This window comes from Rattus norvegicus, chromosome 1 (genome assembly GCF_036323735.1).
Source record: "Rattus norvegicus strain BN/NHsdMcwi chromosome 1, GRCr8, whole genome shotgun sequence".
NCBI lineage: Eukaryota > Metazoa > Chordata > Mammalia > Rodentia > Muridae > Rattus > Rattus norvegicus.
Genome location: NC_086019.1, coordinates 79,110,672 through 79,125,304, shown reverse-complemented (window position 1 = coordinate 79,125,304; position 14,633 = coordinate 79,110,672). Strand labels below are relative to the sequence as shown.

Below are 14,633 nucleotides of genomic sequence, written 5' to 3'. Positions count from 1 at the left end.
ATCTTAACAGATACAGTTCTGCCAGCTGCCTCTCTGTCCTGTCCATATCTCACCATCCCAAAACCCTACAGGATACCTTTCCAGCGTCACGGTTCAGTGGCTACTCCCATTCCTCAAACGACGCGTTTCCCGCTTCCTTTGATTCGCACTCGCTATTCCCACGCCAGGTGCGCCATTCCAATTTTATTCACTAAACAAGCTTTCCAAGGGAGGATTCATCTTTATGCCTCTTCTCTCCACCCAATTTGTTTTTATCGTCATAGCGCAGGGCGCAGTCTCACAACTCCTGTTCCTATTATTTTACACTTGAGGGCCTATTGACTACTGTAGATTGAGTCAAAACTAGCCTATTGTGTACACGTACGAGAGACTGGGAGGGCTCGCGGTTCTTGTCCCCACGGGGCTACCGTCTAAAGCCAGCTTCCGGCTTGCCGACAACGCCCACACGCGATTGCGTCGCGGGACGAGTGGAGGACGGTTCAAACCCAGCGGTGACTTCTATTGGCTGTGCGCGACACGAGGCGGGGTCGGACGTCCTTGTAACGTCATCACGCCGCGGTCCGGACGTTCGAGCCCCAGTCTAGAGCCCGCCGGTGACTGAACGCACTCTTGGTTGTCTTGTATCTTCTGCTTTGGGCCGCCGGCAACGAATCCCAGGAGCGAGTGGTTCTAGTGAGTGTGGGTATTGGTGGGAGGCCTGGCAGGCGAGCACAGGAACTCTTTCGGGTTCCGTACTCCGCGAGCCCTGGCCTGTTTGGTGAGGCCAACCGACGCCGCGCCCTGCGTCTGTAAAGGGTGTGGCTGCCGGAGCGCCGTCGCGCATGCGCGCTGGGTGGGCGAGGGGGAGCGCTTCTTTGCGCGTGCGCGTCCGCTTCCGCTCTGCCACAGACCCTGGGAACGCTGCGGGCCCTAGTACCCTAGACGCTCCCCTTGCGGCCCCATTGACCCGCTGTTACGCCGGCCTCCCTGTTGCCTGGGGCAACCTAGAGAGGCCACCCTCGCAGCCTGGTGCGCAGGCGCGGCCGGGCCGGTGGCTGGCCGCAGGGACAAGGGAGGTCGCTTGAGTTCAGGGCGGCCTCAACTTCCACCTAGCGTCGTGGACCCCATGCCTGCGGGACAGCCAGGTGCTGTTGAACTTACAGTTCATGTTGTCCTCGTCCATCTGACCCTTTCCCTCAGGCCTCCTCCTAATACCAATTAGTAACCCGAGGCTCTCTTATCTGCTTCCCTAGTTAGGACCCCTTGACTCCACCCAACGTTTTTGTTTTTGTTTTTAAGGCCTTTGAGACCTGTCAGTGCTCCTTAGACTTCCTGTAAGATTTCGGGTTCTCCAGTAGGCTTCTTTGATGTAAATCTTAACTGTTGTTTGGACTGCTCCAGCCCTATTTCCAAAGTGGTCCTTCATATTTTTTTTATGGTATTCGCCTCACCCCTAATAGTTTATTAAGAATGTTGCGCGCCTCCCACAATTTCGTCAAAGTTTTATCTGCAGACACCTTACTTGAGTAATTGCCACTTGTTTTCCCCCTAACCAACTCCTGCTCCTAGGAACATCCCATACAAGTCTCTTCTCTGTCCTCTGGAGACTAATTGATTAAGTCTGGTAGGTGCTGACAGCCAGTGACTTAAAATAGGGGGAGTCTCCCGCTCCTGCTCACTGGGACATCCATAGATTACCTTTTTCTTTGAAAACTTTGTTTTCCAATGTTCTCCCAGTCTCAGTCCCTTACTCTTCAGTGTGTCCCCAGAGGCGGCTTTCTTGCCAAGCTTCTTCGGTAGCTAGTACTTTAGTCACTGGTAGTTACACATCGGAGAGCCGCCTTCTTGCTATATCAATATACTAGGGGATTCTCTTGATTTCCTGTCCAGGACTGGTTTCTGCATCCATCACTTGAGCCAGGTTTCCCTCACATCCACACAGAATGTAATGCAAGTTTTAGTTTCTTTGTTTTCATTTTCATATCCCACAGTTTAGTCTTAGAGCCTTCCAAGGGAGGTCTTTTCCTTTCATGCTCAGGTCTCTTCATTCCACACTAGGAATTGATTCTCTCTGATTCTTTTGGCTGTTTGTTTTCGAGACAGGATTTCAACATGTAACCCAGATAAGTGTTGAACTCCCAGCAATCACCACACTTGGATTCTTTTCCATTCTTTACCAGTGTTCCCTTCTGAGATACCCTCCCTTTCCAGCCTAGCTTCTCTTGGGTCTTCCTGATTCATCTCTTTTCTTCTAGGCAGTGAAAAAGCAGTCTGGCTCCCGAGGTCTACTCCCTACACCCCAAGGTCCAGATGGCGGCCAACGTGGGTGATCAGCGCACTGCAGACTGGTTAGTAGGGGTAGGGGAACATAGCCCATTGAGGAGGACAAAGAGGAACAAGAAGACACAGTGGGACCTTGTACAGCTTGGGGGAAGAAATGCACATTCTGGGGGCTGGGATGGAGGGGCAAGCTTCCCCTTTGAGTTTTTCTATGTTTGTGAATTTGGGCATGTGTGGGTGTGAGTAAGTGTGTGTCACCCGTGCTCATCAAGGTCAGAAGAGGTATCAGATTCCTTGGACCTGGAGTTACAGGTGGCTGTGAGCCGTCTGACATGGGTGTTGGGAACAGAATCTGTGACAATGCAAGACTACTAAATGCTCTTAAACACTGAGCTACCTCTCCAGCCCCCTCTTTCTGACCATTTTTCTTTCCTTTTTTTTTTTTTTAATTTTTTTTCATTGTTGGCCATATCAGGATTTACTGGCTTATAAAAAACAGTTCTCCTAAGGTCATGTTTAAAGTTATGTACATATTGGTCAGCCTTCTGTTTGATTGGTTATGTGCTACCTTCAGCTTGGGCTGTGGTGAGAAGGGAGTTTAGCTCTAGAATTCAAGCCTTGGGTTTGCTTTCCCTCCCGAACTTTGTCTACCTGTATACAGTGGGAGAACATAGCTCTGATTCACTTTTACAGGTCTTCTCAGTACAGCATGGTGGCTGGGGCCAGCAGAGAAAATGGAATGGAGACTCCTATGCATGAGAACCCAGAGTGGGAGAAGGCCCGCCAGGCCCTGGCCAGCATCAGCAAAGCAGGGGCTGCCAGCAGTTCCAAAGCCAGTAGCAGTGGGCCTGTGGCCAGTGCACAAGTGAGAATGGAATGCAGGATTTGGGAGTACCTTAGGGAGTCTGTAAACATGTTTTCCTATTAACTAAATCTGATGAAGTGAAAATGTTAACTTCTTTGGGTCAATCAGGGCCTGACTGATCTTAAAGAGAATCTTCCCCATCTTTAAGATGCGTAGTCATACTATACAGAGTCTGCTCCCTTCCTGCAGTTACTCTGCAGTGAAGGCCTGCCCTCTTGGGACTGTAGTGCCCATGGGCTCCTGTGGCTGGTACTGACAGACACTTCTGTTTTTCTAGTACGTTTCTCAGGCAGAAGCCTCGGCTTTGCAGCAGCAGCAGCAACAGTACTACCAGTGGTACCAACAGTACAACTATGCCTATCCTTACAGCTACTACTACCCCATGGTGAGGACCTGACTGCAAGGGGTGGGTGAGTGGTTGGTTGGGGTGAAGATAGATAGCAGCCTCCCCCACCCTTCCATGCCCCCCAAACCACCAGATTTCTGCTCAGGTCTCACAGGGTCCGGCATATCCATTCTGGTCCATTTCACTGTTGATGCTGACATTCCCGCTGCCTCCAGACCCCAGGACATTAGCATGTCCTCGTCCCCTATGCTTTGCTCTGCTGCAGCTCTTTGTTTTATCATGCTCACTTCAAGGTTCCTTGCTGCCCAGAGAACACCTTCAGAGAGCCTCCCATTGCCTTTTAAGTCATCTTCCTGCTTCTCCTTTTCTCTGCCTAGTTCTCTTTCATGGTACTTACTGCAGGACATTACCCACTCATACCTGTAGTTGTGTGTAAACTTTATTGAAGTCTAGGTTCTTGCTTTTCTTTTTGAGTCGGAGTCCATATAGCCCAGGTTAACTTCAGCCTTCTGCCTCAACTGCCTGAATGTATACCAACCACCACATCACAATAGCTTGATTTTTTTTTTTTTTTTTTTTTGGTTGGTTGGTTGGTGGTTTTGTTTGTTTTGTTGTTCTGACTTTTTGTTTTGTTTTAAGACGATGTCTCACTGTGTAAGTCTGGTTGGCCTAGAACTCATTGTGTAGATCAGGCTTACTCAGACTCCACAGCAATTAACCTGCCTCTCCCCCACGCCCAAGTCCTGTGATTAAAGGGGTGAGCTGTTGCCCCTATCACTTTATCATAGCATTTAAAAGTGTTGGCACTTACTATTTCTTACTACCTATTAACAAGGACTCTGAGCATGAGCATAAGTAGAATAAAGAGATTTTTGTTTTAGATTATTATTTTATTTTGGAAAATACTTGATTGGTGCATTTGTGTGGTAGAAAAAAATAAGGGCCTGGAGTCTATAGCCTCTTGAGTTGTACACAGTTCCAAGGGAGGCCAAAGGCATGGTGAGCAGCATCCACTAACTCTGACTTCCACTGTGCCTTGGCAGAGCATGTACCAGAGCTACAGCTCCCCCTCTCAGTATGGGATGGCCAGCTCCTACGGCTCAGCTACAGCCCAGCAGCCATCGGCTCCCCAGCACCAAGGGACTCTAAACCAGGTAATGCTGTGCCTAGCTGCTCCTGGTCAGCTGCGAGAGAGCCTGGGTTTTGAGAGGACATGCAACCAATGGTCTGCACGATTTCAAAGCTGTTCCCTCCCTTCCTCCTTGTTCTTTGTTGCCAAGAAGCTGCTAATCTAAAAGCTTAACTTTTAAAAGTAGAATGGGCATGAGGCTAGCAAGGCCAAGGGGCTATATATGTGCGGTATTGGGGAGGTAGCAGGAGTAGTTTGTAGTTTGGCAATCTGTCTTCTCTTTTCCTCCAGCATGTGCACTCATATCTGCATTCAAGAGCATGTCCCCTCAGCCCCTGCCCCTGCCCCAGGCCCCACACAGCAAATGGTGCACACACACCCATACTTACCCAACATGTGCCTTTGCATCTGGCACAACCTAGAGGAGTAGAGGAGCCTTAGACCATGGGAAGTACATTGACCTGGGTTTGAGTGCTTGGTTAGCCTCTTCTTTGGACCTCTCGAGTCATGACTACCACGCCTTAGTGGCTCTTCAGAGTCAAGAGGGTGCAGTCTTGTCATAGGGATTGGACAGTTTTGTTGTCATGTGTTGATATGCTCAAGAAAAGGAACCTTAGTTAGTGGATGTACCGTCAGTGTAGTAGAGTCAGGCCCCAGTGTTGGCATTTTTGGTAGCTGCTCCTTGACAGCTAGGCTGTGTAAAGTTGTTCAGTCCCTTAAGGCTTAATCTTCTCAGTTGTGAAATGAACTGCTAGTGAAAGTAGATACCCCAGGTAGTCACTGAGCACACATAATGGCAGCCCATAAGAGATTGTAGTACTGAGTGCTAAAGAGATGACTATAAAGACTGAATACCATGTGACTCAGCCTCAGGATGCTGCCTGCTGCTTTCAGCCTCTGCTTTTTCCCGCAGCCTCCAGTCCCTGGCATGGATGAGAGTATGGCCTACCAGGCTTCCCCTCAGCAGCTACCTGCAGCCCAACCCCCTCAGCCCTCAAACCCACAACATGGGACACATAGTTTAAACAACGGCCCTCAGTCTGGAACAGCCCCAACCACTCAGCACAATCAGGCAGGGGCTCCTACAGGACAGACCTATGGGCCACACAGCTACAGTGAACCTGCCAAACCCAAGAAGGGTCAGCAGTTGTGGACCCGCATGAAACGTAAGTTAGAGGATCTGTGGGGGATTTCAGAGGGTTGGAGCTTGGCTGTAAGCCACACAGGGTGTCTGGACCTTTGTCTAAGTATTGCGATGGGCCCTAGTTAAGGGGAAAACTGTCCTAGAATAGGTATGCTCATGTTAGGAACTTGTTCTCTAGAGCTTGGCCTGTTTGAATGTCTGGGGAAGGGCCCAACTCTATCTCTGCTATTGTCCCACAGCAGCCCCTGGGACTGGAGGTCTAAAATTTAACATCCAGAAGAGGCCCTTTGCTGTCACCAACCAGAGCTTCAGCTCCAATTCAGAGGGTCAACACAGTGGCTTTGGACCCCAGCCCAATTCCGAGAAAACTCAGAATCACAGGTGACTATCATGCTTGACCCTGCCCACTCATCCTCTATGTTCCAGGGGTCCCTCTTTAGGGAACATAGAAATGTACAGAACTGCCTTCTTAGATCACAGTGATGAAGTTCTGCTGATGTGTGGGTCCTCCTACCTGCGTGCCCTCATCTGTCCCCCCTTCCCACAGTGGGCCTTCTGGCCGGGGAAACCTGTCTGGGAAGCCAGATGATTGGCCTCAGGACATGAAGGAATATGTGGAACGGTGTTTTACCGCCTGCGAGTCAGAAGAGGACAAGGACCGGACAGAGAAACTGCTCAAGGAGGTGCTACAGGCCCGGCTCCAGGATGGCTCTGCCTACACCATCGACTGGAGCCGAGAGCCTCTGCCTGGGTCAGTCTGCATGACACTGTGAAACAGTGGGGTTGCTGAGTGTGGGTTGGGGACATGGACACCAAAACTAGCAGCTTCAGAGACATGATCCCGAAATCATATCTCATGTCTCCATGGGGTGGGTAGGAGGTCTAGGAGTGATCAAAGTTGGGTTTTAGGATATGGGAAGGGATTGCTAGGGAGGTATGGGTGGCTCAGTGGCTAAGAGCATCCCCTGGACACAGACAATCTTGGGCTTGGTCCCTTTCCTGCACCACAGTGGCTGAGTTGCCGGGGTAAGTGCCTCTCCTTTCTGAGGTTTTGTGGGCCTGGGCCATGGGGTGGGGTCTGCAGAACTGCAGGTCGGTGGCTGATTGGTAATGCCCTGCCCTGCTATATCCTCAGGCTGACCAGGGAGCCTGTGGCTGAGAGCCCCAAGAAGAAGCGGTGGGAGGCCCCTAGCAGCCTTCACCCTTCCAGGGGGGCAGGCTCTGTGACAAGGGGCGGGGGTGCCCAATCCCAGCGAGGGACACCTGGGGCTGGGGGTGCTGGCCGAGCTCGGGGTAGCAGCTTCGCCAAGTTCGGCAACCGCAACGTCTTCATGAAGGATAACAGCTCTTCCTCCAGCACGGATTCGCGCTCCCGCTCCTCATCTAGGTCTCCTACCCGACACTTCCGGAGAAGGTGTGTGGGTTTGGACTGGAAGGCAGCTGGGAGGGAGCTGCTTGGATCCTGACCCTTGTGCTTCAGGCCTGACTTTTCCTCTTTCTTGTGTAGTGACTCACACTCAGACTCTGACAGCTCCTACTCAGGGAATGAGTGCCACCCTGTAGGCCGCAGGAACCCACCCCCCAAGGGTCGGGGAGGTCGCGGGGCTCACATGGATCGAGGTCGAGGCAGGGCGCAGCGTGGAAAGAGGTAAGTTGCTTTGGGTGGGATTTCTTCCTAGGTATAGGTTAGTGGTAGTGGGTCTCACAGTTGGGGTAGATGGCCTTCAGAGTGGCTGAAGATATTGGCTTTCTTTTTAACCCTTTCTCCCCAGACATGACCTAGCTCCCACCAAACGCAGCCGCAAGAAGATGGCAGCACTGGAGTGTGAGGACCCAGAGCGTGAACTTAAGAAGCAAAAGAGGGCAGCCCGCTTCCAGCATGGGCACTCACGTCGCCTGCGCCTTGAACCTTTGGTGCTACAAATGAGTAACCTGGAAAGCAGTGGAGCTGACCCTGACTGGCAGGAGCTGCAGATTGTGGGCACCTGTCCTGACATCACAAAGCATTATCTGCGGCTCACCTGCGCCCCAGACCCATCAACTGTGCGACCTGTCGCTGTAAGTCCCAGGCAGAGTGTGTCTGCCCCAAGGATGTGTTGGCATTAGGACAAGGAGCTAACATAGCAAGAGGGGTACATGGGACATGTCAGATGTCAGAGGTGGTAACTCTGACTATGAGAAAATCCTCTCATGCAGACCCTTCACATCTGGGGCATAGCCCGGCCACAATCTGCCTTATGACCAGCAAAGTTAAGGGAGATTTGTGTGTGGGGCCCTAGAAAAAGATAGCCTTGGGAAGGTAACTGGTGTTGTGCATCAGGATGGCATAGCCAATACCTGCTGCATATTGGCTCAGTTTTGTTTGTCATAGCTGTGGTGAGTCATTGATAGTGGCTTTGATGCAGCTCTTGTTGAGTGGGGACACAGTGGCTTTGGCCTGTCAGCTCTCCTCTCCACTTAGCTTTAATTCTGTTCCCTGGAGGTTTTGAAGAAGTCTCTGTGCATGGTCAAGTCCCACTGGAAGGAGAAGCAGGACTATGCCTTTGCCTGTGAGCAGATGAAGTCCATTCGACAGGACCTGACAGTAAGGCAAATGCTGAGAGGGTTCTGATGTCAGCTGTCTTAACTTGTTCTGCTCTGCCTGACGCTGCTGTTTTGTTTTTTTTGTTTGTTTTTTGTTTTTTCCTAGGTGCAAGGCATCCGGACGGAGTTCACTGTGGAGGTGTATGAGACCCATGCCCGCATTGCCTTGGAAAAGGTAGGGAGCTTGGTAGCTTCCTCCCACTCCTTTCTTGAAATCACCTGTATTTGGCCTGTGCCTCACACCCCTCCCTCTATGCTCTACCCTCAGGGTGACCATGAAGAATTCAACCAGTGCCAAACACAGCTTAAGTCGCTGTACGCGGAGAATTTAGCAGGCAACGTGGGTGAATTTACTGCATACCGAATTCTCTACTACATCTTCACCAAGAACTCTGGAGGTGAGATGCCCATTCCCAAGATGGAGGGTACCATGCCCAAGATGGCACCCTGCCACCTGACCTCCAGTTATCTCCTGTGCAGACATCACTACGGAACTGGCATACCTCACGAGGGAGATGAAGGCAGACCCCTGCGTGTCACACGCATTGGCACTGAGGGCAGCCTGGGCCCTGGGCAACTACCACCGCTTCTTCAAGCTCTATTGCCATGCACCTTGCATGTCTGGCTACCTTGTGGACAAGTTTGCAGACCGGGAGCGCAAGGCCGCCCTCAAGGCCATGATCAAAACGTATGTGGCACTGCACTCTGCTGCCTTCTGTGCTGTGGCTCTGCCACATCCCCTCCACATCCTGGTCAGCCTTCAGCTTCTCTGCTGGAGTCCCCTCCCAATCCCCTGTTCACACCCCTGGCCCTCATTGCTTTCCTCCTCAGCCACCTTCAGTTCCAGGTTTTCTCCCACTGTTCTGACCTCACTGCTCCTGGTGTCATGTCCTGTCCTTCCCTGTACTCCTGTTACGTCAGTTTGGAACCTGGTTTATTTTCCCTTTTCAGGGTCTTTGCCTGCAGCTAGATGCTGCTCTTCCTGACACTAGAAAGGGTGACTTGGCTCATATTGCTAGCAGTCTCTTGAGATGACACCTTGTGCCCATTCCATTTTTGACTGTCAGAAGTCTTGGACTGGGGACTTGTGGCAACAAGGGTGGTATTGCAAGGCATCAGATGGCATGATGCTTGCCCATATGAGGAAGAGATTCCCAACACCACTGCACACACCTCTCCAGATATTTTTGCTTGTGGATGCTGCTGCCATATAGTGGGTAGGGACCAGGGATGTTGTGCAACAAAATGACCGGCAGCAGTGTGTGCCAGTCTTGCCAAGGTTGAAAAACCCTGGTCAAGAGCTCTGTCAAAAGTCTTGAGGGGCCTTAAATGCCAGGCTAGGCAGCAGTGTTTTGTCATTAGTGGTTCCATTATAGTAGGATTTACAATCTATGGCATCAAGGGGGGGGACTGGCTCCAGATTTGATTAGCTGGAATGAATGGACATCAGGCTACTCTGCCTTTTGTAATCTAGTAAGCCACTTGGTGGGCAGCTTTCAAGCTCTGGCCTGTGTTGACCTCATTCTCACAGCACCTTTTCTATGAACTTAGCACAGCAGACAGATATCCGACTTGTGTTCCTGCCATAGCCTAAGGCAGGCTGTTCTGTCCCAGGGCCATGGGTTGCCTGGGTTCCATTCTAAGTGGTTAAAGGGTTTTGGTGGCCTTCAGGAGAGGTTCCCCAGAATTAGTACATGTACACAATTAGGGCATCTTAGTAGCAACCTGAAGGCACTGCTGAGTGTAACACTCTGTGCGAACATCCTGTGGGGAGGGGCGCCATTGTCCCTACCCTCTGAGCCCATGTACCACTTACTCTGTCTGGCTCCAGCTCCTCAGTCAGCAGAGGAGCCAAGCTGGGCCCTTTCCCTCCTGCCCCCTCCTTCCTGAACAGGTAAGTGTGGGCAAGGGGGGGCACAGCTGGGCACTGGGGCTACCAACCCCATCCCTTGCCCCCCCAAGCCCCTGATAATGGGGAGGTTGGGAGGGGCTGCAGAAGCCAGCAGGTTCCTTGCTGAGGAAAATGCAAGCCCAGATGGGGAGCATTGCTCTCTGCTCTTGGGCCCTCCCTTGTCTGCTTGCCTCATCATTTTCTCCTCTTGTCTCCATAGCTTCCGCCCTGCGCTGCCCGTCTCCTACCTGCAGGCCGAGTTGGCCTTCGAGGGCGAGGCCGCCTGCCGGGCCTTCCTAGAGCCCTTGGGCCTGTCCTACACGGGCCCGGACAACTCCAGCGTGGACTGCCGCCTCAGCCTGGCGCAGCTGCCAGCCTTCTGAGCACCCATCGAGCACGGGCGGGGGCAGGGCTGTGGCCCAGCGCCGCCTTTTCAAATTTTGTTTTTGAGCCATGGACATGGGTTGTAAAAATTTGTGGGGAGTAGGCTCCAGGAAGAGCCAGCATCCCTACCCCCGTTTCCCACCGGGGACCTGTACAGAGATTTTTCTACGTTTTTATTTTTTGTCTCAGAGGGGATAATTGGGAGTATATAGTGGAGCAGGGTGGGGTGGGGGCTACAGGTTCTGTGTCCACCTCTCACCTCCACTAATGCTGTCTCAGTGTTTTTTCTCTCTCTCTCTCGAGCTTGTACTCCAGCACCTGACTCTGCGTGCTGGCCCATCCCATGCTGGGGGGCCAGCAGAAAGAAGACAGGCTGTCCAGCCCGCACCCGCCTGCAGTGGGCCACCAGCCAGCCACACCCATTGCCTCATCTGCCTCTTCATAGACTCTTGCTGCCCAGCCATTGGGGCCTCAGTGTTTGGGGTGAGGGAAGCCACTTAAAGACTATGCCCCACCTTCAGCTCCTCACCCCAGAAACGCCAGCCAGCACCACCAACACAACCAGACCAGCGCCGCACCGCACTGAGGACTCCAAGGCCTTCGCGGGACCATGCCAGCCGGGCTGCCTCGTCTTACTCAAGTTGTATTAAGTTGTCTCCGTGTCCCTTCCTCCCTCTGCCCCAATGTTTCTTCTGATTTTTTTTTTCTTTCCCTCCCTCCCTCTTCCTCTTCCCTTCCTACTCCCTGGTTCAACACAGGTAAAATGGTTACCCTCCCTTCTTTCCTCCCCTCTGCCTTCATGGATCACCAGCTCACGTCACGTTTCCTTCTCTTTTCTCTGTGTGTGTGTTTATTTAAGTTACTTTTCTTCCTTCTCCCCTTTTCTTTTTGCCCCCCCCCCCCTTCTGCCATGTAACTGGAGGATGTGCTATGAGGTTGCAAACAGCTGGACTGTCAGGCTGCTTTTTTTCCAGATGCCTCCCTGCCTCCCCTCCCTACCTCTCCCCTCCCCTTCCTTCATTCTCCTTGAGCATTGAGTACAGTACATTTTGGAAGCTTGAAACCAAAATTAAAGAGAGAGAGAGTGAGAACCTGTTTCTTTTCTGAAATTTGAAACCTTGGTCAGTTCAGGGGAATTTGAGCCAGGGGCAGGTAGCTCTGCCCTGCTCTGCCCATTCTGCACAGCCAGAGTTTCTCTAGGGGCTGCCTTCCTAGCTCCTCATTCAGGATATACTCAGGCTTGGGGAGGCAGACCTGGGTTCCATGTGGTACCTTAGCCAGCGTGAGGTGTGGTTGTAGTTCTGGCAGCTGCACCACTCTAAGCCCTTCGGCCTCTAGCCTCTGATTCAGTGTTTGGACCATGCTTGCCAGTGTTGGGGAAGGTGTGGCACAGAGCACATGATGGCCCAGAAGAATCAAGTCCCGGAACTGTAACTCGGAGGGTGCCTGAAGCCCTGGTTTCAAGATGGCTCTCCGAAGAGCTCTAACCGCTGCAGCCTCCTCCCCAGGGCCTGTTATCCTTAGCAAGACCACTGTCAGGTGCAGGGCCTGTGCTGGTACCAGGAACTCGGCACAATAAGGGGCAATCCGGACCAGATGCTCTTGGGCCTTGACCACCTCAGCCCTAAGCCCAGGCTCTGTCACCATCAGTGCCACAAAATGTGTAGGCCGGGGTTTGCGAGGGGCCCTTCTGTCATCAGGCCAAGCACCTGGATCCCACACACTTTCCATCTCGTCTGCAGAAAGACCTGAAGTTTCCAAGACCTGCACCTGCCACTGTGAAAGCACTGTGGCTTTGGGCACTTGTACAGAGATCTCCTTTACTCCTGAGCAGCATATGCTTGGGTCTGGTGTTTCTAACTCAGTGGTCCCATTCAGTACAGTCTCTTTGGTTGGCCCATCTACTTCCGGTGTCTCCAGGCTGGAATCAAGCTCAGTTCTGGCCTCTTTGATTGTCCCACCTTCTTCGGGTGTCTCTAGGCCCGAATCAAGCCCAGTTCTGGTCTCTTTGATTGCCCCACCCTCTTCCTGTGTCTCTAGGCCCGTATCAAGCCCAGTCGTGGTCGGGTTTCCACCCCCTTCCTCAGGGGCACCCTGGGTGTCCAGATCCTCGAAACCCACCCCTGTTTTCTCTGTGTCCGGAATTTCTGCCTTAACCTCTCTCCAATGCTCGTCCCGGTCGTCCAGCGCATCGAGGATGGTGGGTCCCCGTCCAGCCACAGAGCCCGAGCCAAAAATAAGGTCAGTACGGGAGGCACGGTCCCACACCAGGCGGCCGCGGAAGCGGAAGTAGCGAATGCGGTGCTGCGGCACCGCCAAAACGCCGGGTCCGAGCGCTGCTAGCGGCTCGTCCCAGCAAAAGGCACAGAATGGCTCTTCCTGCACACCCAGGAAGCGGTCAGTGTAGCCCACAGAAAAGTCAGCGGGATCCAGGCGCGGGTCCCAGCGGATACGCCGGATGACGTCAGCAGCAGTACGCAGAGCAGGCTTCTTAGACCGGGCCTCAGGCTGCGCAACCTCGGGGGACGGCGCCGGGGCCCCGGGATGTGGCTGACGGCAGCGCGCACCAAAGCGACAGCGGCCCTCTAGGAAGAAGCGGCAGGCGGCGGAGGCCTCAGAGGAATCGGCCGAGGCCTCCATGGTCCCCCACGCACTAAGTGGTCTCTGTCCGCAGCGTTGATCACCAACTGTGACGCCAGGAGCTCCGCCCGCCTCAGGTGGAAGGACGCCAAAGGAAGAGGCGGGAGATCGGAATGTAACAGGGGCTCCGGTGCGCCAAAGTCAAGCCCAGCTTTTCTGTACTATCCGGCTTGTAAACTGCTGGGAACACGGTCTTGCCCCGCCTAAAATGATTTACATAGTCCGGCCCATCAGAGAACCTTTGAGAATCTGGCCCTGCCCAACCAGCCAATTAACGTGAGTGTGGAGCTTTTCTCTGGAACCCAAGGGAGCCATGTCACATTCCATCCAACTACTTTCTATGTGCTCCTCCCTTTTGGGACTTTAGCGAGACAGTTTCGCAAATATTTGACACGTGCCTCATCCGCTGTTGGGGCCTCAAGAAAGCCTAGGAGCTAGACTTCTCCGCATCTGATTTACATATACTCCTCAGCCTTGGTGTGGGTAGGACTTAGAAAACCCCGCCCGCAGCCTCCAGATACTTTGCATCTGCCCAGACCTTTGAGACTTCTAGGAAGCCTGGCAGGGCATCATCTGATTAGGCTTAGCGGTCCTGGCCCCGCCCCCAATCATCCTTAAAGTTGGTAGCCAGCCCCCATACCACTGATTAACTTACATACCATACCTCATAATGAGTAAAGTGACTTCTGGTCCTGTCTATATTAAGTTACTTACAGACGTCCGCTCCGGTCTTTCCTGGGAGCCTCACCCCTCTAACTTGGCCCCACCCCCCCCCTGAATATTTTACATATGCTCCGTCCCCCGTTGGTCTAACCCTGAATTCACCAAGGTTCAATGGTTTTATCTATTCCTGTTTGTAGGGGTCCGGTTTTACTCCCGTCCCCAGCCTAAGGGTTGACATATACGACCTACCCATTTGGACCTGCCTGTGGTCCGGTTAATTTAAATTGATCTCATCCCTCTAGGGACCTAAGATAGCTCCATCCCAAACCCCAGAGACCAAGTCTAGATGTTCCTTCCCTCTGGAAACCTTTGAGAATCTTGCTTCACCCTCAGTCCTGATATAGGTTCAGACAGCCGTGCACCTCTGGGATGTTAAAATATTTCGACATCGGTGGGCTCAGGCTGAACTTTGTGCCCAGATTTGGAACACAACAGCCACCCACAGGGTGACACACAGTTGGTGGGACCCGAAGCCCTTCACACAGGAACCACACCCTTCCTGGCTCCAAAGGTTACCAACCACTTCCCTTTGAGCTGCTCCCTGAAAGTGGAGCGGTGCCACCCAGTCAGAGTGCACCTGGAGGGAAGGGGAAGGCCAGGTGACTGTGACTCTTTAGGCCAATTTTTCCTGTAGCAGCTGCCACCAGGTCTAGACTTTATCCAGGTGGC

At 52.7% G+C, this 14,633-nt stretch overlaps 2 protein-coding genes across 12 annotated transcripts; one reads left to right on the top strand and one right to left on the bottom strand.

Annotated features, from left to right (window-relative positions):
* Window positions 1-436: 436 nt before the first annotated feature.
* Window positions 437-12,267, top strand: Leng8 (leukocyte receptor cluster member 8). 11 transcript variants are annotated; one of them, XM_008758946.4, is made up of 17 exons: window positions 437-672; window positions 2,235-2,327; window positions 2,953-3,124; window positions 3,402-3,509; window positions 4,514-4,624; window positions 5,513-5,765; window positions 5,983-6,124; window positions 6,291-6,494; window positions 6,719-6,769; window positions 6,879-7,157; window positions 7,251-7,391; window positions 7,516-7,801; window positions 8,226-8,327; window positions 8,433-8,501; window positions 8,595-8,724; window positions 8,807-9,014; window positions 10,438-11,692. In XM_008758946.4, the coding sequence occupies exons 2-17, from the start codon at window positions 2,290-2,292 to the stop codon at window positions 10,598-10,600; spliced, it is 2,457 nt and encodes an 818-aa protein (XP_008757168.1). In that variant the 5' UTR covers window positions 437-672; window positions 2,235-2,289; the 3' UTR covers window positions 10,601-11,692.
* Window positions 11,424-13,241, bottom strand: Leng9 (leukocyte receptor cluster member 9). The gene has a single exon (XM_006228227.5). It carries the CDS (start codon window positions 13,239-13,241, stop codon window positions 11,724-11,726), a length of 1,518 nt encoding a protein of 505 aa, XP_006228289.1. The 3' UTR covers window positions 11,424-11,723.
* Window positions 13,242-14,633: the final 1,392 nt, after the last annotated feature.